The sequence below is a fragment of the Myxocyprinus asiaticus genome, chromosome 24 (assembly GCF_019703515.2).
Source record: "Myxocyprinus asiaticus isolate MX2 ecotype Aquarium Trade chromosome 24, UBuf_Myxa_2, whole genome shotgun sequence".
In the NCBI taxonomy this organism is placed as follows: domain Eukaryota; kingdom Metazoa; phylum Chordata; class Actinopteri; order Cypriniformes; family Catostomidae; genus Myxocyprinus; species Myxocyprinus asiaticus.
In genome coordinates this window covers 14,783,931-14,806,192 of record NC_059367.1, presented here as the reverse complement: position 1 = coordinate 14,806,192, position 22,262 = coordinate 14,783,931, and the positions used below count along the sequence as shown (strand labels likewise).

Sequence of the window (22,262 nt, the reverse complement as noted above, 5' to 3'; positions counted from 1 at the left end):
GCAAAGTGATGACTAATTTTATCAGTGCCATTTCGCCAATTCAGTTGATTGAATCAGATCCTGTTTTAAAGTCAGGTGTTTAAATTAAGCTATATATTTTTAATCAGACTGGATGCACACTACAATAATAGTGCTATTTTCTGTTGTGTTGGTGCGTATCCTGTAGTCATAATCCAAAAATTCTTCAGTTCTGCGTTCCATTCTTGGATGTAAAGTGTAGGGTTGCCAACGGTCCCATATAATACAGAATCATCCCATATTTACGTAACAGAATTGTGTTCTGTATTAAATCCATCCAGGATGCAGTTTGTCTGGTATTTTAGCATCTCACACCTAAACATTTTTTTTTTTTTTTTTTTTTTGCATTTGAATCAGGTTCATAAATGTTAATGTTAAGTATTACAGATTAGATTAGAAAACAAATAGAGAGAAATGGACCTGAAAAAGACACTGTTCATGTTAGTTGTGTGAGAGCCCTAAAAAAATGCTTTTGCTACATATAATGGACACTACACTTGACAGTAGTGGGGGAAAGATCAAGGAACATCAGTGACAATCAGTACAAGTCTTCTGTCATGTTTTACATCTAATGCAGGAGAAATAAAGGGATAGTTCACCCAAAAATGAAGCTTCTCTTATCATTTACCTCCCCCCCCCTTTCTTCTGAAGAACACAAAGATTTTTAGAATAAAGTCTTTTGGTCAATACAATGCATGTGAATGGTGACCAAAACATTGAAGCTCCAAAAAGTACATAAAGGCAACATAAAAGTAATCCATACAACTCCAGTGGTTAAATACATATCTTCAGAAGAGATATGATAGGTGAGGATAAGAAACAGATCAGTATTTAAGTCCTTTTGTTTTATTTTATTTATTTTTTTTTTATACTACAAATCTCCACTTTCACTTCCACATTCTTATTTTGTTTTTGGCAATTTTCATTCTTCGTGCATATCGCCACCTACTGGGCAGGGAGGAGAATTTATAGTAAAAAAAAGGACTTAAATATCTTTTTCTCACCCACGCCTCTCATATCACTTCTGAAGATATAGATTTAACCACTGGAGTCATATGAACTATTTTTATGCTGCCTTTATATGCTTTTTGAATCTACAAAGTTCTGGCCACCATTAACTTGCATTGTAATGATGTACAGATCTGAGATATTCTTCTAAAAATCTTTGTTTGTATTCAGCAGAAGAAAGAAAGTCATACAAATCTGGGATGGCATGAGGGTGAGTAAATGATGAGAGAATTTTCATCTTTGGATGAACTATCCCTTTAAAAAAGCAGCCGTTTGTCAAAAATATAACATTGCAGTGCATGATAAATGGGGGTATAGGGTATTAAATGTTTGGAGCTGGAATGTCCCATATTTGGCTGGTAGATAGTTAGTAGCTCTAGCAACATGTCTTACAAGTGTGCACACTAGAAGAGTGGCGGTGACGGAGGGCTTTGTGATACAGATTTCGGGAAGCTTCAGTCTTGTGCTGTGCGCATGGCTTTACATAAAAACTGAAATTGGCTAGCCTTATAGAGTCTATTCATCCTAGACCCAGAGAGTAAACATCATTATTATTAATTATTTTTTATTAACTGGAAATTCTTAATCCTGGACTTGGTTTTATTCACTTTTTTTGAACTGGCAAGCACAAATTGTTTCAATCAGTACAAGATGTACAAGCTTTTTGTTTCCGTTACATTGATACATTTGTCTTCATCTCATTTCTGTCTTGCATAATTTACTGTCATTTTGTTTTTGTCATCATACTAGTAAAAGACACCAAAGTCTGTTAGGGTGCTTTCTCACTAGCACTTTTGGTGCACACCCAGGTTCGAATGACGTCAAAGTTCAATTTGTTCGGATGATGTGAGCGCTGTTTTCCGAACTCATCTGCACACCCGCGAACCACACCCGAGTCCGTTTGAAATGGTGGTCTGGGGTATGGTTTTCTTCTAATATGAATGCAATCGTACAAAATAGCAGAAGTGAACCAATATTGATGATGTATATTTTGTGTCTTTGCAGTCTCCTGATTGCAAGTTTTGGTGGTATATCCAAAGAGACAAACTTTAATACTTCACTAACACAGTGAAGCTGATGTCATCTTGAGTTGTTACCTAATTACAGTGGTAAACAGCTGCCACTTGTACTGACGTTGATGACTTAATTGGACCACGGTTCGGACCCAAATAATATGGGGGCAGTGGGGAGGAAACTAAGTCTGATTCGGTCTAAGCAATCTAACCAAGTGTGAAAGCATCCTTAAAAATGACTTCATTCTCTCTGTTTTTGTCAGATGGTGAGTGAGAAGGTTGGCGGTGCTGAGGGAACTAAACTCGATGAGGAGTTCAAAGACCTGGAGAAAGTGAGTAGAACGTAATTTTCCCCAACTGCAGTCAACACTTTTTCTAAAGACTTTGGTTTAAACACATTAAGTGATTCAAAGACTTGACCTCTGTCCCACACATCCATCAGTGAGATTTTCTACACCACCTGTGTTTTTCAGAAATGGCTCTTTAAGTTTACTCCTTTTACAGTTTTCAAAGTCAAGGGTGATGTATAGGGCTGTATTAAAGGACGTAGAACGAAATCCAGGATTGTCTGATTCTATAATTAGCTAATTTCTTTGTTTGTTTTTTTAATTCACTGCAATGTCTTAAACTGAAATCTGAATGTAATAATCCTATCCTGTAATCCTGAGTGATGTCATGAAGCTCCTGAAAACATTGCTCAATGATATGAGTTGTAACACTTGTAACACTTTGTTGTAACACTAAACACTGGCTTCACAAATTTGACACATATAAATTAATTTAATTCCTCCGTTATCACATATTGTTGTATCCAGCTAAATAGAGTGCCTAATCAAATAAAGATTACAGCAGTGTTTTGATAGCACACTTTAAATGTTATTTTATGCTACCATTGATTTTCAATAGACAATCCAGTGATAATGTGATTTAGTTCTAGACTTGGCTTAATCTGACTCTGGGGATCCTTGTATTTTGTGTTTCATTTGAAAGGTTTAAGCCACTCAGGTCGATGACAGATGAGATTTGGAATACTGAAATGAAATAATCCTCCTTTTCATCACAGTTACATGAATGCAATTGTAGAGCAACCAAACGGATTAGTTTCATTTTACGGTTTGGCCTTTATTTACATTTATCCTTGTTAAAAACTGTGTTATTAAAAAGCCATTTAAGCCATCTTGAAGGATCTGTGTTGGTTATTGTGTCCGGTATGTAGTGCCGTGTGTATATGTGGGTGGGTGTTGTCTGTGCAGTGACCTTCCCTCTGTGTTTCTGTAGAAAGTAGATGTGACAAATAAAGCTGTGGTAGAAGTCATCTCTAAAACATCAGAGTACCTGCAACCCAATCCAGGTAAGACCTCAAAATACCACTGCCCGTGGAGCTTTATTTAGTTATCTTACAGTTTAAGCTTTCTACATATTGTAGTGCTCATGAAGCTTTTTTTCTTGGCAAAACAGATTGGCAATATTGGTCATTACTGTAAAATGCCTGTCTTTGTCTTTATGCCTCTCTCTTTTCCTTTCTGTCTTTCTATTTGTCTTTCTCTTTTGCTGTCTCTGCCTGTCTCAAACAGCATCTCGTGCAAAGCTCTCTATGTTGAACACTATGTCTAAGATCAGAGGCCAGGTGAAGAGTCCAGGTTATCCACAGGCAGAGGGGCTGCTGGGGGAATGCATGGCAAAGTTTGGTAGAGAACTTGGAGAGGAAACCAACTTTGGTGGGTTTACCAAAAGAGTCCAGCATTTAAAACTTCATGAGTTTTTGTTAGAGATTCACTTGTTTTCCAGATGTAGAAAACAAGTACACAGACACAAACACAGAATTTATGCAACCCTGAGAATGAATTTTGTGTGAGTAGGTGGTGCTCTAGTTGATGTTGGTGAAAGTATGAAGAGGCTAGCAGAGGTGAAGGATTCTTTGGACATTGATGTCAAACAAAACTTTATCGACCCTTTACAAGGCCTGTGTGACAAGGACCTGAGAGAGATACAGGTTTGCTTTCTTTCTCTGTCTGTTTCACACATAAGCAGAGATCCTTTTGTGCTTGAATAATTTAAAGAGGTGGGCTTGATTGGGCTGTGGAAAGGAGGACAAAAAACAATGCTAAATGCAAATAATAAAATGCAACCAACCACAAATTTGCGCATTTTGGATATCAAAATAAATAGGCTTATCCAAAGAAAACGCTTTCGGTTGCATTTTATTTTACAGTACGTGCACTTTCAGTATACTTACAGTGTACTTACCCAAGAAAGTACTGAGTAATATTAGGTAACTACATGTACTTAATATGGGTTAAGGTTAGGGTTAGTTTTAGGGTTAGTACCTAGTAATTACTATATTTGTAATTATAAAGAACGTAAATGTAGAACAGTACTGTAAAACAAAGTGCTACCTCGCTTTTCATATGTTTTGTTGTTGACACCAAATGCTGTGCGTCTAATTAAACTCAACAGTATTTTGTCACAAATTCACCTGTCACTTGGTAGACGCATGGTAACTCATGTTGATTAGCCAAATTAAGCAGATGCCACCATTGAGTAGTTTTGCATGACATGCTTTATCCTCAAAGACCAAGAACAAATCTATACAAGGTAATAGAAAATATGAGTCAGACTTAATATGGATTAGGGGTTTGGTATTATCTTTGAACACCACTTGATGTCCGACGTAAAATCTGGGTCCTGGAGCAAAACCAGTTAAGAACCACTGTGCTATACCATTTACAAGAACTGCAGTGAACAGTAATATCCTCTGAAAAGATTAACAATTTCACTTCTTGAGGAATAGATTTTGTATTTTACATGTATTGCCTTTATTGCTATGCTTGAATGCACTCTATTCCACACCACATGTGTTGAGTTGGAGAGTTTCCCTCTTTCTCAGCATCATCTGAAAAAGCTTGAAGGACGCAGGTTGGATTATGACTACAAGAAGAAACGTCAAGGGAAGATTCCAGATGAAGAGCTCAGGCAGGCACTCGAGAAGTTTCATGAATCTAAGGAGGTGGCTGAGATCAGCATGTACAATCTTCTAGAAACCGATGTAAGGATTTACCATCTGACAGCTTGACACTTAAGTCTGTGTATTTTTTAGCTTTGTGTGTCCCGAGTGTTGTGCTAATCCTATTAGTAGCACTAAATAATTTGGTGTGTGTCTGTAATACCTTGTATTATTGAGTTTGTACCATTAGAAGGGAATATATTTGGACATTACCAAAATTAACAGTAACTCTTAAGAGATTTTGGCAATGACTTTCACTTTAGAAGTTGCGGAATTCAAAATGAAAATATCCTGTCCTTTTTTTGACTCCAGCCCATCCTTGGGTCAAGAGAGTTAATCCAGTGAAGCTGTATTGCTGCCAAAACCATAAAAACCCTCACAGTCACTGGCTGTTGCTGTCATGTACTGTTTTCTAGAGATATCACAGTGCCATCTCTTGGTCCAAAATGAGAATGACTACATGGGGACAGCAGCAGTGGCAGATGGAGTGTATTAAAATAAAAAGCATTTTAAATAATATTTTTTACATCATGAATGTACTAAATGCAAAGTAATACACTAAAGATACAGTTTGGCACAGATTTAAAGCATAGTAAAAGTTTAGTGTGAATCGTAGCAGAGCTGACAGTCTAAATTCAACAGTCTAATGAGACTCAAGTGTAGTGAATTCAAGTCAGGCTTTAAGAATTACTCATTAACTAGACTGTTTGTTTATGAAGGTTGACCAGTGTTATTGTGTGTAGTCATGCAAAAGGAGAAATGGCTATGTGTGTGTGAGAGCTCTCGTGTGTTTGTGTAGCTATATGTGAAACAAAAAGTTTCATTGAGCAAGTTGCATATCAAAGTCTATATTTTGTGTGTGTGTGTGTGTGTGTGTTCGTTCTTCTCTGTGCAGATTGAGCAAGTGAGCCAGCTGTCATCACTGGTTGAGTCTCAGCTGCAGTACCACAGACAGGCTGTTCAGATCCTAGATGAACTGTCCGACAAACTCAGAGACAGGTGTGTATGTGTGAGCACATGTGTCCTTACAAAGCATGTGTTTGTTCATACAGATTCTGTAGTCATGATGGGCTGACCTCTGTTAAAAAAATAAATAAGTGACTTATAATTGACTCTCGTTTAACCAACCAGGATGAAAGATGCTCAGTCACGTCCTCGTAAAGAGTATGTTCCCAAGCCCAAACCTGTTATTGACTTTGGAGACCCTAATGAACAGTCAAACGGAGGCTTCACCCCGACATCTGCTCCACCCATGCGAAATGCAGGTAAGACCAGACCACAAAACAGAAGGGTTAGTTCACCCAAAAAATAATTAAAAAATTCTGTCATTATTTACTCAGCATCATGTTGTTCCAAACCAGTTTAATTTACTTTCTTCTGTGGAACACAAAAGTTGTTTTTAGGCAAAAAGCGGCATAGTGGTGGTGGCGTAACGTTGTTAAAGCACAGAACTGGTAAGCAAAAGGTTGCCGGTTCGATCCCCAGAGCCACCACCATTGTGTCCTTGAGCAAGGCACTTAACTCCAGGTTGCTCCGGGGGGATTGTCCCGGTAATAAGTGCCTTGTAAGTCTCTGTGGATAAAAGCGTCTGCCAAATGCATAAGTGTAAATGTAAATGTAGGTTTGGAACAACAGAAAGGTGAAGAAATTATGACAATTTTCATTTTGGGGTGAACTGTCCCTTCAAGTTCCTCATTCCATTGTCAGACATATATTAAAGTGAGGAATCAAGCTGTTCCTGGATCAGAATAGGTGGTCAACATCTCCATTACACTGAGGAAACCACTTTGACAAGAGACTAGTGAGAGAAAGGCACATTGTCTGGTTGCGGTTCGGTGGCAGGCTGTGATGAGACGGCCTGTCCATTTGTGTGTGACGTGAGTGTGTGTGTGTGTGTCGCGATAGGCAGGCCATTTGGGCAGCTGTCAGCTGCTCATTTCGTCAGCCAGTGACCCTGTTGTGTATTCTCTTCCCAATACGTCATCAGACCCATACCACCAGTCTGGCAGAATGTCATCACGAAAACCCAGATTGCGTGAGTCAGAGAATGTTTGTGTACATCCGTATGTGTATGCATGGGAACGTGCTTGTGTATGTGTTAAAGTGCGTTGGGGGTGGGAGGAAAAATTAGGAAGTAGGATGTGATTTGTTGGGAAGGTGCATAAAAATAAAGGAAATATAATTCCGCAGCAATTGGTTTTAACTGTATTTGATCAAAAGCATGATGCAGAGTAATCATGTGCTTTTCTTTAAAAAGTTTTTGAAATGTTAATCTGATCTAACATTTAGTTTTTTTTTGCATAATTAAGGGACCCTTCAGACCAAATGCGTTCTTGCACAACAAAAGCTAGATGCACAATGAGTATTTTTAGAAGTTTAAGTTATTTTTAAATTGACACATCTAAAAAGTGCAGCGCTCCCATGTGACACTGAAAAAACAGAAGTATGTGGGCAACGGTCAAAAACGTCCAACTAGTGCATGTTTACACAGAAAAACAGCACAGATGGACACAAACATGTGTTTGTGTGAACAGCTCAAGATCATCAAATGTTTCTGCAACAGCAACGCAATTGATTGGTTTTTCTACATACGTAAACACACATACACATCCATGAGGTCATGCTGTTGATTTGGGGCATGTATGTTTAAGGAGTTTCCATAGCGATGAAAATGTCAATTTATAAAGGGAAATATTTGTCTGAATCATGCAAAGTTCAGGCTCTCCATTAGATGTTCGTTTATTGCACCGAAATACAGCAAACTGAATAGCTGGTTGGGTGGGGATATATGTGTATATATCACTTTACAGACCACTTTATTAGGTACACCTGTACACCTACTTATTCATGTGATTATCTAATCAGCCAATCATGTGGCAGCAATGCAATGAATAAAATCATGCAGATATGGGTCAGGAGCTTCAGTTAATGTTCACATCATCCATCAGAATGGGCAAAAAATTTGATCTCAGTAATTTGGACCATGGTATGATTGTTGGTGCCAGACGGGCTGTTTTGATTATTTCTTCAACTGCTGATCTGCTGGTATTTTCACGCACAACAGTGTCTAGAGTTTACTCAGAATGGTGGCAAAAACAAAACATATCCAGTGAGTGGCAGTTCTGCAGACAGAAACGACTTATTGATGAGAGAGGTCAACGGAGAATGGCCAGACTGGTTTGAGCTGGGAGAAAGGCTACGGTAACTCAGATAACCTCTCTGTACAATTGTAGTGAGCAGAATAGCATCTCAGAATGCACAACATGTCAAACCTGGAGGCGAATGGGCTACAACAGCAGAAGACCACATCGGGATCGACTTCAGTCAGCCAAGAACAGAAAGCTGAGGCTGTAGTGGGCACATGTTCACCAAAACTGGACAGTTAAAGAGTGGAAAAACATAACCTGGTCTGATGAATCTCAATTTCTGCTGAGGTACACAGATGGTAGGCCCACTGCAGCCTCAGCTAGAGACTGTTGTGTGTGAAAATCCCAGGAGATCAGCAGTTACAGAAATACTCAAACCAGCCTGTCTGGCACCAACAATCATGCCATGGTCGAAATCACTGAGATCACTTTTTTTCCCCCATTCTGATGGTTGATATGAACATTAGCAGAAGCTCCTGACCTGTATCTGCATGCTTTTATACATGCCACACGATTCGCTGATTAGATAAGCGCATGAATAAGTAGGTGTACAGGTGTACCTAATAAAGTGGTCGGTGAGTGTATGTAAGGTCATTTGTTTCCAAACAGATTGATTACGCTATGTTTATGCCTCTCATCCACACTGGAATGCCATTTTTCTCCACCGTAAACGAAGACTTTGGAAAACGTTCTCCATGACCACATACTTTGGAAAACGATGGTATTAGGAAACTAAAAGCAGAGTTTTCAAACTTAAACAGATTAGAGTGGACGTGGCCAAAGAGAGAGGAATATTGTACGAGGATCTCTGTGTTTGTGTGCACATGAATGTGTGCATGTTGGCGTCAGGCAGAGTGCTGCTCCAACTAACAGAGTGAATCCTTGCTACAGACTGAAACACAGGGTCTTCTGTCACATGACCATAAACCCAAGCTTTGGCACCTGACTCCTCACTAACACAGTGCACCTCATTTTAACAGATGGTTGAAGTGGGATTAAAACTGTATTACACACTAACACATATGGCAGTGTGTTTTGTAGAAAGCAGCTGCACTTGAGGGCATGACTGTGGGTTGACAGACTTACCTCTGTCAAGTTTAAATCACAGGAAACTGTAAAAAGCACTACCTTTCTTTATTACAGCTGGGAATTATGAAATTATTATAAAAAAATGTAATATAGTTATAGTATCTGACTTGTGAGGATGTAATACTTAACTGTTAATTATGTCGTTATGCAAAATAAATGTTTTTTTACTTTGGTCATTTCTAATACATCAACCACTGCCTCCACCTGTCCTTGTACTAACACCTCTCATTCCCCAAATCCCACGTTATTATTCCATCCTCATTAAATCTCTCCCCCTCTCTTCATCTTACCTCACAGCAGCAGAGCAGCCATGCTGTAAAGCACTTTATGACTTTGAGCCAGAGAACGAGGGTGAGTTGGGCTTCCACGAGGGTGACATCATCACTCTGACCAATCAAATCGATGAAAATTGGTACGAAGGCATGCTGCGTGGCCAATCAGGATTCTTCCCTCTCAACTACGTGGAGGTGATCGTTCCTCTGCCACACTAAAATGTGTCCGTGGATGAAGGAGGAAAAGAGGGGGAGGGAGAGAGTGAAGAAGCAATAAAAAAGTAAAGGGAGAAAGATGGAGCGAAGTGAGGTAGGGAGAAAGGAGACAGCTGAAGTCATCTCGGTCCTCATCTTCACCTGTATCCACATTGTTGCCGTTGATCCAAATGTACCTGTACTCGGGCACTTTTACATATTGATTTATTTTTTAAGGAGGGATCTTTGGGAAAAGACAACTTTTCACATTCCAGAACTGAAAACAATTATTGACTGACTGATTGACTGACTGACTGAGAAGGACACTACAAACTTGTCCTTAAGCTATAGTTGCATACACACTAACTCATTTCATTTGTCCAAAATATATTAATTATGTCTCATACTGTTTTATGCTACATTACCTAAAAAGAAATGAATACAGATATAGATACCCCTGTGCTAAAATGTTGATATTTAAAAAGTGGTGAGTGTAGGTGCTCAATGCATGTCCTCAATTGTTGGATTGTTAATGGTTGCATTTTGACTCGAATGTTCCCCTTACTGCCTCCTGCTGGTCAGGCTGCAACATGGACCTGCCTCAGATTCAGGAGAAATGGCCTTATTTCTGAAAAAAACGTGGTGCTGTGTGTCTAATGTCCCAATGTGCAGCAGTCCTGAGCCACAGACCTGTAGAGAGGAATGAGTCCTTTTATATACTCCATCATTTTAACATTTCTATAGCTTTCCTCATCTAATATTTTCATATGTATTTTTTACAAGATATAAATTGCACCTTGGACATATTGTAAAGGTGAACTAAAACACTTATGAAAGGGATGTGTTTCAGGTTGAGAAGGCTTTCTGGAATATCTGAAAAAGATGTTGTGTTTATACTGCGCTACAACCATTTAACACTATTAAGTTTGAAACACTTTGCCTCCCTCTTATCATTACAGTTCAACTTCTAACTCACTTGGGGGACAGATGCCATCCAGGCCCTGTCTGTCATTTTTCTTCATCTATTTTCTGAAACACAGCCAAATAGTTATGGAATGTAATGAGTGTCTTGAAATGTGTTCCTCCAGTTGCCTCTGTCTTCCTTTCTCTTTCTCCTCCTTTGTCAGTTTACTAGTAGTCTGTCCATCTGATGCTGCTGGCAGTGTCCCATTATTTCAGGTGTGATTATTTGGGAGTGTTTAGGATGGATTTTGGCTCATAAGCCACTTGTTTGAAGGAAGAAAAATTTACATATACTATTTTGACATATATAAACATTTCTTCCAGGCTTCAGAAGTGAAGGGATGGTGCTACATCCCTTGTTCTCCCTTGGGGTGGTATGATTTATTTTTTTTTAAATACTGTGTCATTGCACACGTCACAAAAACGCAGTCCAAAGCATAATTTCTGGTTGGTTCTGAACACACCAACATCTGTCCCTTCACCCCACTCCAAGTTCTGTCTGCTCAGAACCTCTCAGGTGGATTCTGTGTGCTATGTCCTTTGCCTCCCTGTGTCTGTTTACATGTGTCTTTTCCACTGTCACAGGTCACTATAGATGTGCTGGAGCAGACAGGCTAAGCTCACTATCTCAAAGTGAAAAACAGATGATGATTAAAGTTTTAGTGCCTTTTTGATGGCAAGAATGGATCTAGAACAAACAAAACCGTAATTCTTATTTCCAAGCTAATGTGGAGTTTTTATCTGTCTTATTTGTTTCTTTCTTTTTTGTACAAATGGCTTGTTGGTTTCAGTATTTGGCATGAGCTGTGACCAGATGTACAAGCATGTGTACAGATGTGCCTTTGCAACACTACAAATGTAAACAAATGGGTTATTTCTGGCTAATCCAACAAGAGTACCAGAATAATCTTATGAAAATAAATAATTCTGGTTCTACTAGTATTAGATTATTTTTTATATGTATACAAAACCATTCAAGTTTTTTAATTAATCATTTTTGCATGTTGGCTTACTAGCATAGCAAGCTGATGTATGTTGTAGTTTTAAAGTCTCCTCTTGTATGTCTTGGAAGATTTACCTGCATTATATTGTTATTCTTAAATATCCCAAACCTTAAATATTTGTATCAATGTTGTGTCCAGTTGTCTTTAAGAAAATAAATTCAAGAAAGTACCCCATCTGTTTAACTTGAAGAGTATGACCTTTTTGTTTTTTAATTTTAAGGTAAAAATAAAAAATGTCAAGAGACTATTTTTCACCATCAAGCCAAAATTTTACCGTTGTTGCATCATGCCATTCTGTACCAGTCCGGACTCCTTGGCATGTATATATTTGTGGTGCTGTGCAATCAGGATTTGAATGGACTGACGGCAAGTGATCAATCGTGAATCACCATTCCACCAGCCAGGTTCTCTGGTCTGAGTATGGTTATCATGCTGAGAAATTTCGGCTCCCAATTGTACCGAACCATGCTCAAGTGAAATTGCTACCTGAACTGTTTCTAACCTTTATCAGAACTGTTCGGACGATGGTGGAAAAGCAATTAAAATCAGAATCAGATGACATGAGTTCCAGTGTATATTTTAAGGTATTCAGCAGGTAAAAGGCATTGTTCCCATATCGCGTAGTCAACATGGCACAAATCTAACCACATAAACAGATAAATACCAGCAAAGAGAGAGAGACTCATTTACCTGTCTTCTTTTTCCTAACTAGCCACCAGACTTTTCTACCACAGAGGAAGACAAGATCACAGCACAGGTATGGCAGAACCGCATAAACTAAAAGCCAGTTATACAGATCTAACAGTCCTAAAGGCAACAGTTTGGACAGAACCATATATGGTATATCTTCCATGAAGGCATTTCATATACAGTATAACAGTGCATGGACAGTAATGCACAGGGTGAAAGGTCCTAAGTCAGCACTGACTGACAAACGGAACAGTTCTAACAGCTCGACACAAACACACACATCGCTCCAGTCACTGTGTGTTGCGCAGTTGGTTGTACACATGCTCCAGGATCTGCACATACGCCTGGTCTTTGGGTGCGTGGCCACTCAGAGAAGCCTGAGAATGAAACAACACAAAGCTGTAAATAATGCATGTTTCTAAAATGTTATCGGTCAGAGCTACAATCATGCTTTGCTGTCAGATCTAATCTATCAATATAATAACATTTTGTTATTGGCACTGACTAAATTATACAGTAATTTACGAGGTCTTTATTTAAGTTTTAACATTGAACTTATTTTGATTGTATTTATGGGAAGAAGAGAAATCAAAGCAGACCTTGATTTTGTCGAGTATTGAGGTATTAGGACTCCACATCTGACTGAACTGTACCAGGTCTGGAGCAGACCTATAAAACTCCACTATTAGCATCTACACACAGAATAAAAACAGAATGATTTCTCAGACACATTTTAGTCATAGCTTTGCTCAAGATTTCATAATGCTAATTAATAATACATAACATTTTATATAGGACACTACCTAATCTAATCTAGTTTGAGGTGTCATATAGGGCTAAAAAGACTATACTAAATATTCCTGAGGCACAAAGAACTGTAGTGGGAATTTAAATCCCTGTTTTCCTTGTTAAAAAATAAATAAATGTTAATCATACCATTTCGTTAAGTACGTCTGTAGTGAGGAAGTTGTCTTGCACATATGTGACCTCTACAGCTACTGGGATACCGTAGTCATTGGGCCTTTGCTAAGCCGAAAGGAGAAAACAGGAGTAAACTACCTGTCAGGCATGTAATGTAGCACAACAATGCTCGCCCCCGTTTTCAACCTTGGTTCTGGAAGTATTTTTACAATTCATTATTTCGATAGAGATTCCATAACATTTTTCATAAAAGAGTTGTAAGCCATGAACCAAACCCAGCAGCTTTGGGGTAAATCACAACTTTAAAATCTTTGATTCGAAGCAAAAATGTTTTTGAAAATCGGTCAAAAAGACAAAGGTACAATATTGAGGTAATAAAAACTACAATCCCATGAAACAATTCAATCAAACTAAAAACTGAAAAATTTAAAAAAACATTTATTTAAATCAATATATTTAAAGTATATTGCAAAATATTTAGGTATTTATAAATATACAGTAGATATAGTTTGAGAGCAGAGAGCCCAACTATGTTGCATCATGGAAATGGGCGGTCACTGCTGGGCTCTTTTGCTGCATTTCTCTGATTGATGTTTTTTTTCCATCTCAAAGTCATGGGATGGGTTGTTCTTCACCAGGAATTCCGCTACTAAGTAAGATTTTTTACAAATGAAGTTGAAATAACGTGGACTGATAGCTTCAGCAGAAACATTCAGTATACCATTGATTAACAACCTCAGAGCTCATGGTAGATCTGTTTGTATCGGTTTATAAGTTATAGTTAATCAATTTCCCTATGTTGCACTCTATTACCAAGATGACCACTTTTAAGCCGAGGTTTAAGATCAGTTACTGCTCATACCTCTGCAGGAGGAACGACCCAGAATGGTGTGATGGTGGAGGCCACACCTTGGTTGCCATGGTAATAGGGTCCTATGTGGAAAAAGTTGGTGAGACAAAGGAAAGACTGATACAGATAATTCAACAGTACAAGGGTTGCGTTGTGCAGTGATCATCTGTTAAATCCATTACACACCACAGATAATTCCCAGACAGGGCTGGAAGCCATTACTGCTCCCTTGTAGGCGGAGTTGGTGATCCATCTGCGAATCAATGTCCTGTAGGGATGGTAGGGCGGGGCCTCGTGGATGACTGTGATACCATCCCACCAATGAAAGCCCCCTCATGAAGAGATTTTGACATATCTACAACGTAGTTTGAAATATAGTACAGTGAATTTGAAAGAATCATGGATATGCATGAAATCTGATGGTAAAAAAGTTTAAATGCACAGAGATGGCAGACAGAACCCCACATTTCTGTACTCACGGACTAACCTCTTCTTCAACAGATGGAGCAGCATCTTTATCAGCCAACCTTATACGGCAAGGGAATGCCCGCAAGACTGTCAGCACTGCATTAAACACAAATATGAACATAAAAATATATTTCGAGAGTTTCTTACCTCAAATTAGCTGTTAGTTTTGCAGTTGCAAACAAGATCACACTTACACTGAGTGTTAGTGTCCCATCGGCCCCCTAAATACCCCACCACCTCACTTGTGGTCAGGTGACAGTGGAAATCCTAAAATTAGAGGTAGGTAAAAGATTTATATTGGCTTCAGTCAGATACATGACATTTACACACCCAAAAAGTCATTTTCAGATGATCAAAATTTATTCTAAAATCCATTCCACACCATTAGCAGGAGAACATTGCTGGAAACAGCTACGTTAAAAGGCTGGAAGCGGTTGATGGCAGAGAAAGCAGACAACTCTACGAGAGTATGAGGATCCCTGAGAAGACAAGAAAGTCAAGAATACTCCAGCATTAGCACATTTACATAATGCACTACAGGGCTTTCTCTTCTCAACCTCGCAAAAAGAGCACTGATATTACCATTGATTTCACCAGCCTTTTTTGTGCCTGTAAACTGACACAGAATTAAATTTTTCCTGAGAACTGTGGGAACTAACAAAACTGGATGTTTAAGGGCCTCAGGCAGGTCAACTAAGATGTGGTAAATGTCATCATAAAGCTGCTGTGTCAACCTGTCAGACTGTAAAAATATATTACCTGAAAATATATCACATGATATAGTTCTTCAAATATGTTTTAGAACATGGTAATTACCTGGCAGCATCTCTGGTGCCAAGAGTGCAATACCTGACTGGAATTCTCTCTTTGTCTCTTCTCTGCACCATAATGTCTGAAAAAAATTGTGCTTTGCTGAGTTTGAATCATAAACACACAAAAAGGAAAATCTATAACTGCTCAAACTGGTAGGTTGTTAGTGGTTTAGCAACAACAAAAATTACCCACAGCAATTAAAACAACAAGAACTCATGCTTTCCCACAACAAAATCTGGCAACCTTTTTATTTACTTTCCCTTTGTTAAAGGTTTACAAAAGGGTTCATTAATGTCTAACAAGTGTTGGGGACCATGTGGAGAGAAACAAAATTATGGTAGTAATTCTGGGTTCTGTTCTTTGTGGAATTCTTTCTTTTCTCTTTCTTTGTTGAGGGACAGGGTGGGGTTGGGGGAAGGGGTAAATAATGGGGGTATATATATATATTCTGTTTTATATACTGTGTGTATATATATATATATATATATGAATCAAAAATTGTTAATAATAAAATAATCAGTGTTGGGTGTATCTGATTACAAAGTAATTGGTTACTTATAATTATACAGTAATTCTTAGATTATTACTGAAATCTAATAAGAATTTAAAATGTAAAGCATTTGTTAGCGTTTCTGTGATCACTGAAGGGTGTGCGAGGTCGTGTCTAGAAGGGATCCCTCATAAATCTCATGAGATTCTTACACGCCTTTAATTTAAAGTCGTACAGTCGTACAGTCGTACGAGGAGTGCTCGTAAAAGATTATTTTAAATTGTCTGTTTTGATGAACAGTCAATTTTGTTGATCAATCCAAGCTCTAAAATAAACGTTTCACATAATGAATTAGATAACTAGCTCTACGTCTGCAACTTTCAGTCATGAGATATTGTTGGTCAGTGGAGAAGTACATCAATCAGCTCAGTTATTGAGAGTCTGACTGGGTGGTCAAATGGTAACATATTCACCGCTTGTATAAGAAGTCCTGGGTCTAATCCACTCAGATGCAACTTTATAGTTTAATAAACAAAGACTGCATCAGCACTTCAGTGGACGTATATCTTGAGTGGGGACACATTTGTTTGCATTTTTCTTTGCGATTCGACTGGAAAGGAGCACAAGCTGTGGAACACAAACAAAATCTCCACAAGATTTGTTTTACATTTCCCAGTTCTAAAAGAGATAAATGTCTTTAAACAGCAGCTAGTTTTTTTGTTTTTTTTCAACACAAACACTTTTTAATTAATTCATTACTATTATTGTCAATTAAGTCACAATAACAGAATCTAAGATTTAAAGTAATATGAGCCTTAACATGAACTTATGTCAAAATATTACTATATCCAAGAAACATGGCATGCTATATGAGATTTCAAGAAGACAACAGGATTTCTTAATAATACTGTAATAATAAGGCAGAGTCTATTTGCACTAAGTGTAAATAGTAACATCTTTGCACTAAGTGCTAATAGTGTTAGACAGATAATATTTGCAACCCTAATTAAATACTAACAGGGCATCACTGAAGTGTGTTTATTCCCACAGTTATTTAGTCCCACAGACACCCTACACCAACCTATCACTGCGAAGAAATCAACCTTTTACATTCATTTTATTTATTATTATAAGTAGTATTAAAAAAAATATTAATAGTGGAGACAGAAAACAGGTGGAAAACTGAGTCAAAAGAAGGATTAGAACCCAGGTCATCCGCATAGAAAAAGCACATTCTTACCGTCTTATCACACTAAGCCATTGCAGAGACACTATGTGACAGGTATTTACACCTAATGCAAACAGTAACTCTATGATAATAATAATAATAATGTTATATTATTGATATTATTGAAGTTTCTAATGCTTTCCATCATTAATACGCTGGGATGCGAGCAAAAAAACCACAGGCGAAAGAATCTTAATAGAACACGCATGCACAAGAAGTTGACGAGAGTGGGATCCCTTCTAGACACGACCGGTGTGTGACACTGAATGAGGAAATATAGACATTTTGAATTTGAGCGGAACACAAAAGACTTTTCTAGGAAAAGTGATTTAGAAAGTAACTTAAAATAAAATATTTAGTAATTGTATTACTTTTTAAATTAAGCAATCTATAAAGTAATATGATTACATTTGTAGAGAAGTAATTAGTAATTTGTAGTGGATTACTTATTTTGAGTATCTTACCCAACACTGCTAATAATAATTTGCAAATGCATTATAAATCATTTATATATTTGGTTATAACAATATGAATACAAAGGGTCACATTCATGAAATACCTGCCAAATAATGAGCCATTTTACCTAACATGTTATAAATACTTAATAACACTTATTCAACATTAATAACCTATGAAAATGTACCTTAATCTAAATTGGACACATGTGAATTATTTATTAAGGAGTTGCCAACAATAAAAACATAGAGTATATACATACATTTCTTTATGGTTTAATGGTTATCAGGCTTTATTATATGATATACACAGCGACCTGAAATGTATTTTGCAGATGACTTTAGGTAACTAGGACTAGGTAAATTAGGACACCACTCAGAGTAGCATCATTCTTTTGACATCAACATGGCAAAGAAAGTGACAACACAAATGAGTCAAGACATAACAGTAATTAATATAAAAACATAGCAGACTGTGGCAAAATTACACAATCCCTCCTTTTAATCTCACTATATTAATCTATTTTTGCTGCATTGTGACATAAATCATGAATTAGGGCTTTTTATGTTTTTAATTAATATAAGTATAAATAAGTGTGTTTACTAAGCATTTATAACATAAATTAAAATGCTCACTATTCAGCAAGTATTGCATGAAAGTCACCCTTTTTATTCATGCTGTTGTAACTGCATACTAATGATTTATAATGAATTTGTAAAATGGCTCAATAGTCATTAATGAGGGGCTTGGGTAGCTCAGCAAGCAAAGACGCTGACTACCACACCTGGAGTCACAAGTTCGAATCCAGGGTGTGCTGAGTGACTCTAGTCAGGCTTCCTAAGCAACCAATTGCGAGTTGCTAGGGTGGGTAGAGTCACATTGGGTTAACCTCCTCGGGGTCGCTATAATGTGGTTCTCGCTCTCGGTGGGGCGCACGGTGAGTTGTGCGTGGATGCTGCAAAGAATAGCATGAAGTCTCCACACGCCCTAGGTCTCCGCGGTAATGCGCTCAACAAGCCACGTGATAAGATGCGCGGAGGCAACTGAGATTCGTCCTCCGCCACCCAGATTGAGGCAAGTCATTACACCACCACGAGGACTTAGAGCGCATTATGAATTGGACATTCCAAATTGGGGAGAAAAGGGGAGAAAATCCCAAAAGACAAAACAAAACAAAAAATAGTCATTAATGAAGCCCTTTAAAAACCCATTACAAAGTCCATTAATTGGAAAATGATACCCAAAATTTTGCTTTTAGCTGCAGAGGCTGTATTGAAAAATTCTGCCGGTTAAAATGTGTCCTGTTACACTTATACTATATTACCCTCTCGGGTGCTCTGGTCTGATATCAGTAATAAAGGTGGTTGTGAATGCAAGCTGATCAAGTCTTTGGAAGACAGAGTCAGGTTGCTCTGCTCATGTTTATGTGGATGACAATGTCATACCGTGCAGCTCTGGTTTGGACTTTTTATTCTTTTCCTCCACTGGTATGGCTGTTTTTCCCTCCTCTTCATCATCCTCTCCCATTTCATCATCCTCTCCCTCACTTATCAGGCTCTGAAATAAACAAATGAAATAATACAGTGGCTACATCTTGTAACATGCCCAACATTTTCTAAACCATCCCATATTAATTTATTCAAATCATCCCCTTTTCATTATCATTATCCCCTTTTCAATACTTGTTCTTCTGTTACTTACCATGTCAGCACTAGGTTGGTACTTGTGGAGCCAGGTGGTTTTGTACTGCACCAGTTTCTGGCCTCGGTACCGCACTGAGGCCCAGCCACAGCCAGATTTCTTGGCTGGGTTGACCAGGCGTTTACAGTGTGTGGCCCAGGCGCTTGGAGAGTTAAAGATCTGCCCTGTCTCCACCCAACGGATCTTCCCATCATTTAAAAGGTCTCCAACAAACTTTTTACCCTGGAGAGAGAAAGACAGAGTGCAGCAAAATACATTCAGTCAACAGAGTTGTAGTTCATCCAAAAGCTGTACCACAATAGTAAAAAATATTCATATTTATTAAGCAGAAAAAAAATGATAATAACAATGATGAGGTGATTGTTGGACAGTACCAGATAGTGAATGGACAGAGCGCCGTCTCCGGGCTCCACAAGACCATCCTTTAAGAGGACTCTTAATGTAATGCCTCTCCTGGTCAGGAGGGAACCCCTCCCAGAGGAGGCCCTCAAATCTGCATCTTCTGCCCCACTCAACTCCTCATCTTCTTCATCTGCACCCTCCTCCATCACCTGAGGAGATGAGGGTGGCTCTGAAGCTGAAGACAAAGAAATAATACATATGGTACAAGCAAGAATACATCAAAAGGGCTTTAATTGCTTGATGCATGTTAATGTGATGAATACATCTGTATCCTTGACACAAAGAAGGATCGTTATGATATAAGAAGAAAAAAAAATAGCCAATGAGTAACAAAAATCACACTGGTTAAATGAACAACTGATTCTGCTAATATTTTATCAAAGAAGACTCGAGTCCCATTCTGACAGCACAGTTATGCCTTCAGATAAAGTAAAAACAATTTTAAACGTAATTTCACAAACTTCTGCATGGTGTAATGATAATGTCCTTTGAAAAAAGTATTTTCTCAGGACACTGAACTCTGATCATGAGGGAAAACATGGCTTTTATTGTGGGACAAACAATGGTTAACACGGCGAAAGCACACAGATAGGAATCACCGACTGTCTTCAGCCCTCTGAATCTGATAAGCGTTTTTCTCACATTAAAACAAAACCGCTCTCATATTTGTATCGAAACAGTTCGTCTTTCTCGTGTTTTGTTCTCGCTCCTGTTCGCAACCCAGCGGCCTAGTATTTATTAATTTCATCCTCTTATTATAAAAAAAAAAAAAAATCGCAATTTTTTTTTTATTCTCACCCATTTCGTGATAATCGTCGGGAAACGGTTTGACCTAAAACTGCTCCAAAGACTGTCGTCTTTCTTTCCCGCCACTTCAGTTCAGCAATGTTGCAGTGTAACACTTTTGAGAGGACACTCGTCACCAGGCTGTTATTCAAAACATAAAATGAAGGCGTGTGTATGTGTGTCTGCGGTGCAGTTTCCTTGTGTAGTGTTGCTTTAATGACAATTCCCCTCCCCTTTCTCCCTCCTGCCCGTCCTTGGCATTTACACCCCTTTATAAATTAGCGGTGTTTGTGGTGGTACTCTCGCCAGCTCGGGTTGGGGGGGGGGGTGGATGTGTTGTTCTTTGTTGTTTCAACGGAAGACATGTATACGCGGAAATATTGCAAGCCAAATGGCTGGGATTATCTGCAGTCTTTATCTTTGTATTAGATCCAGTTTCTCATTGTCCTGGACCACGGTCAAATGAGCAGTCATCTGGGGCTCATTCGTGGACAGATGGTTTGGGAATATGCGTGAACAATATAAGAATTACGGTAATGAATGGAGCGCACGGTCTAATTCTGACAACTAGATGGAGCCAAAGAATGGATTGTTATTCTGAACCGAGGCATAAATTATTTTCCTATCCAAATTGCATAATAATAATAATAATTATTATAATTATTTCCTGAAAACTGTACCACGTTTCTGAAAATTATTAACACAAAGTTATATCACAAACCCATCTGTGCAAACGTCAAACTTGAATCCAAAAAGTTATCTTAGATCAAAATGAAACAGCCTTAAGATGGCAGAAAAGCAAAAACACAGATATAGGACAGTGAGTGAACTGACCCGAGTCTGTCTCCATAAAAAATAAAAAGTAAAAAAAATAATAACATCTATCTATCTATCTATCTGTCTATCTGTCTGTCTATCTGTCTGTCTGTCTTATATATATATATATATATATATATTACTATGGCTCTTTAGTAATATTTTCTTTTATGTGTAACTTGTATTATTTAACATGATCCTTTTTACCTTATTTGTATACATTGTATATTTTGTATTTTTTATTATTTTTTATTATCTTGTATTATGTACATTGTCTTTGCTTTGCACTGTTTTATTTTTATGCAGCTCAGCTGTAAACACTTTGGCAATACAAATGAACAAAAGTTTGCCATGCCAATAAAGCACTTTCAAAACTGAAACTGACTTTGTCAAATGTCAAACATTTCCTGAACAAACAGTATTGGTTTTGTGTTTACACTAAAGTTATGGAAAATGTTTTACCTCATTTGAGGAAATGTGTCTGAGCTATAAGGAAAAACTGTTTGCATGTACATAAATATCAAATGTCATGATTTGTCTATACAGTTGTATAATCTAAAATTATGTAATCTAAAAGTGCACAATTCAAAAGCAAACTACAGTAAAATGTTTATCAAGTAATTAATAAGGGGAAAACAACTAATCTCACAAATCTTCATTCATAAACCACCTCCATTGTTTGGAGAAGGTTGTACAGTTATACAGTTTGTAATGACATTTGTATGATTATTGAATGCTATTAGCACTATTTGCTGGATTTGTTGATGTGTATGGATCCCAGATGTGTATGACTTTCTTTCTTCTGCAGAACACAAAAAAAATATTTTTAGAGGAATATCTCAGCTCTGTTGGTCCTTACATTTTAAGTAAATGGTGACCAGACTGTTCAAGCTCCAAAAAACACATAAAGGCAGCATAAAAGTAATCCA

General features: G+C 37.9%; 2 protein-coding genes across 4 annotated transcripts in view; one reads left to right on the top strand and one right to left on the bottom strand.

Moving 5' to 3' along the window:
* The window catches only part of LOC127414619 (endophilin-A2-like), a 36,361-nt gene extending 24,466 nt beyond the window's left edge, over nt 1-11,895 (top strand). The window contains exons 2-10 of one of the 3 annotated variants that reach the window (XM_051652794.1): nt 2,303-2,371; nt 3,030-3,152; nt 3,318-3,390; nt 3,614-3,757; nt 3,899-4,032; nt 4,927-5,085; nt 5,939-6,042; nt 6,175-6,308; nt 9,576-11,895. In XM_051652794.1, coding sequence (XP_051508754.1) covers nt 3,634-3,757; nt 3,899-4,032; nt 4,927-5,085; nt 5,939-6,042; nt 6,175-6,308; nt 9,576-9,769 — 849 coding nt within the window. In that variant the 5' untranslated portion in view covers nt 2,303-2,371; nt 3,030-3,152; nt 3,318-3,390; nt 3,614-3,633 and the 3' untranslated portion in view covers nt 9,770-11,895. The remainder of the gene's footprint in view (nt 1-2,302; nt 2,372-3,029; nt 3,153-3,317; nt 3,391-3,613; nt 3,758-3,898; nt 4,033-4,926; nt 5,086-5,938; nt 6,043-6,174; nt 6,309-9,575) is intronic. The other 2 variants (XM_051652793.1, XM_051652792.1) reach the window with 2 other exon arrangements.
* A 378-nt stretch (nt 11,896-12,273) lies between these two features.
* Nucleotides 12,274-20,729, bottom strand: mpnd (MPN domain containing). Its single transcript, XM_051652791.1, has 13 exons — nt 20,530-20,729; nt 19,704-19,906; nt 19,330-19,551; nt 19,074-19,185; nt 15,458-15,533; nt 15,024-15,120; nt 14,836-14,908; nt 14,661-14,737; nt 14,360-14,528; nt 14,186-14,256; nt 13,339-13,428; nt 13,002-13,094; nt 12,274-12,779 (listed from the first exon to the last, which is right to left on the bottom strand). Exons 1-13 carry the CDS (start codon nt 20,531-20,533, stop codon nt 12,693-12,695), a joined length of 1,374 nt encoding a protein of 457 aa, XP_051508751.1. The 5' UTR covers nt 20,534-20,729; the 3' UTR covers nt 12,274-12,692.
* Between the last annotated feature and the right edge of the window lie 1,533 nt (nt 20,730-22,262).